Consider the following 3,403-nt stretch of genomic DNA (forward strand, 5'->3'; position numbering starts at 1 on the left):
ACACACATCTTATTTTTTTTACTAAACAAGAAAAAAAAAACACTCCAGCAACCATAATAAGGCTTTTATTTGCGAGAAACCACACTTGTCTCTGCATGCAGTACTAGAACTTAATCACTCAGATTCATAATACATTTTGCCTGAATTGCTTTCATAAAGCATCTGCAATGTACGAACATGTAAAACTGATTTTTGGGAGATCTGACGTGGGCATCATTTTCAGGACATGGCAGGAGCCAAATGTGTTTGAATCATTTTATCTGTACTGAACTGTCTAGGAGAATCTTCCACCAGAATATGATTAAAAGAAACCCAAAATACACAAAAACCTTCCTCCACATATAACCCACTCCACTGATAATCCTGACTTCAGAAAAGCAAATATCGTTTCATCTGCCGATCATTCTCCCTAAGGATGAGAGCCACTTCAAAACAAATGGAGAAATAAATTAATAAGCGACAATTGACTTGCATGTGTCGCTTTGATAGCGTGCTTCAAAGTGTCTCCTCTCCTTCAGTGACTGAAGACATCACAGCAGCCACAGCAAAGCCACAGCTTGTTTCTCTTTGAGCGTGTTGTTGCAAATTAAGGTCTCTTTTCAACTGGCTGCCTTTGCTTATCGGAGTTCTGACAGGACGGACATCCCTGACTATCCCCAACCCATCTCAAAGCGACATGCAGACACAAAGATGTGGGTCAAAGGAGCGTGGAGCAAAATTCCACTGCCTGTAACACCATTCTCAGACCTGTGAAGAGCGCCAAGTGCCTTTCACGCAAAAAAACAAAACAAAACAAAACAAAACAAAACAAAAAACAAAACAAAACAAAACAAAACAAAACAAAACAAAAAACAAAACAAAACAAACCAAAACAAAAAACAAAACAAAACAAAACAAACCAAAACAAAAAACAAAACAAAACAAAACAAAACAAAACAAAACAAAACAAAACAAAACAAAACAAAACAAAACAAAACAAAACAACAAAAGCACTTTCTTAAGAAAGAGTGGCTGAGCATTATGCTTATGAAAGACAACTGCTTTCTCCTCTTGCCAAACACTTAATATAGAACTGTGGCTAAACAAGCTAACCAAAGGCTCTCAAAGGCTGAATAAATAAACCAGTCTAGTGCCAGAAAGAACAAACACGCTTCAGACACACAAGCTGTTATGTGCACTCCAAGCCTTTCACAACCAGTTCTAATGTTGGGATTTGTAGCTAAAAAAAGTTTAATTTGTAGAAAATACTTTAAATTAGAGGCAACAGTTACTACAAGAAATAGACTTTCTTTAACAAGATGGGTGAATACATACATTTTACTCCACAATTAAGACTGCCATAAAATAATTTCATATTTCAAGAATATATCAAACAGTTTGATAAAACAGCTCAATTAAAAAGCTCAAAAAAAGTAACCAGTTGAGATCTGACAAAATGCCAAGTTTATCAGTGTAGGAATATTTTACCCCATTTCCCTGCTCAAATTTCTGGAGGAACTGAATCCTATTTCTTGCAGAACGGTATTGTTTGTATTGAGTTTATCTGTTTGAGCCCCCCCAAAAAACAATCACTTAGACTAACCTAACCCATAATAAAACATAATTTGCATAATTCACAATGCACATTAATAAAACCATGCTAAAACGAACAATATGTAATTATAGAGGCAAATGAGATGAGTTGGTCTTTTTTAAACTCAGCAAACACAAACAAAAAATACATTAAATATATAAATAAATATTATAAATACAATACCCCCCACACACATACACTCACATTCAAAAGTTTGTTAAAAGAGTTGGTCAGTAATATTTAGCACTTTTATACAGCAAGGATGAATAGATCAAAAGTAAAAGTAAATAAAGTTATAATTGCTGTAATAAATGCTGTTCCTTTGAAGTTTTTATCAATCAAATAATCCTGAAGAAGGTATCAGGGTTTCAAAAATATTAATCAATGTTTTCAACATTAATAACAATAAGAAATGTTTTTGTATCATATCAGCATATTAGATTTATTTCTGAAGAATCCTGCGTGAAATTCAGCTTTGTCATCACAGGAAAAAATGACATTTTAAAATATATTAAAATAGAAAAGAAAGGTTGTTTTAATTTGTAATAATATTTCTCAATATTACTGCTTCTGATCAATTAAATGCAGTCTTTGTTAGCATAAACAGATTTCTTTCAAAAACATAAAAAAAAACAATCAAATCGTACTGACCTTAAACTTTTGAAGAGTCATGTAAACAGATCTGAAACTGTGTTAAAATATACACAACAAAAACAACCAGAATCCCACTACTTCTACAGGTCTATTAAATGCTCATTTAAAGTGCAATGTTGCAGTGTTGACTCCATCTCACCTGGGCCACGGCCACCTGTGTCTGCTGCTGCTGTTGGGTGAGCTGCTGCTGGAGCAGCTGGAGCTGGTGGTGCACAGACAGGGGAGTACCAGCCGGCAGCTGACTGTCTGAAGGAAGCAGCAACTTAGGGGAAGCCAGCAGGATGTTGGGCTCTTCAGAGGGCTGGAGAAAGAGAGAGAGAATGGTTGTTTTGTCAAGATCGGTAGTTAATCTACATGTTCATGATTAAGAGTATCAAAAAAGCCTTCTGAAGCCATATTATAGCTTTGTGTGAGGAAATAAACAGAATAAGATGAAAGGGAATTAAAACTCAAAAGAGAATTGACAAAGGCCTTTGACAATGACCAAAATAACAATACAAACTAGTTTAGCAGTCATAACTGCACGACCAGCTCCATTTCAGCCCGTGCTGCATGCTTGCTATTAGGATACAATGCACTGTTCTGACCAGCTCTGTGGTCAAAGATGTCTCTTTGCCGGCCCCTACTGAGGCTCAGATATTAATTAGCACTTCTGTGCAAACAAACAGAGTTCAGAGGGGTGGGAGGCAGTCAACTGTGACAAATTGTTAGTTTTACCCTACATGGCCAACTTATTTATACCCCAGTCGGGATGAAAATATGGTAATGCCAGCTATTGACCTCTCATGTACAGAATGAAGGACTGAGTATGAAAGCCTCAGCAGCAGCGGCCAGAGATAAGACTGATTTTGGCTGAGATTGATGTGCTGCAAAGAGCCCTTTGAAATATTCAGGCATTGCCTGGTGCTGAATCACTAAATTAATGGCTAGACACACCAAATCAGACCTCAGTCGTTTGAAAAAAAAAGTGAACATAAGCATCTACTAGACATAAAACTGATATGGACCCCCTAAGGCATTTCAAGTGTCATTTTTTCCGCAAAAATGTTATCCTATCCCAGTTTAATGTGACAAGGAGTCTGATTCGGCTTTTGGAGTGGTCTAACAACCTAACAAAGTTGACTACCTGATCGTACAAACAATGGAAAACAGAGCAGGTCAGAAAGGAAAGATGGG

At 36.5% G+C, this 3,403-nt stretch overlaps 1 protein-coding gene across 2 annotated transcripts in view; it reads right to left on the bottom strand.

Annotated features, from left to right (window-relative positions):
* The window catches only part of LOC107692421 (carboxyl-terminal PDZ ligand of neuronal nitric oxide synthase protein-like), a 123,830-nt gene that overhangs the window by 22,707 nt on the left and 97,720 nt on the right, over window positions 1-3,403 (bottom strand). For both annotated transcript variants that reach the window (XM_016491469.1, XM_016491467.1), the window contains one exon: window positions 2,367-2,528. In XM_016491469.1, the coding sequence (XP_016346955.1) occupies window positions 2,367-2,528 (162 nt within the window). The remainder of the gene's footprint in view (window positions 1-2,366; window positions 2,529-3,403) is intronic.

The sequence above is a fragment of the Sinocyclocheilus anshuiensis genome, unplaced genomic scaffold (assembly GCF_001515605.1).
Source record: "Sinocyclocheilus anshuiensis isolate Anshui unplaced genomic scaffold, SAMN03320099.WGS_v1.1 scaffold70, whole genome shotgun sequence".
Classification (NCBI taxonomy): domain Eukaryota; kingdom Metazoa; phylum Chordata; class Actinopteri; order Cypriniformes; family Cyprinidae; genus Sinocyclocheilus; species Sinocyclocheilus anshuiensis.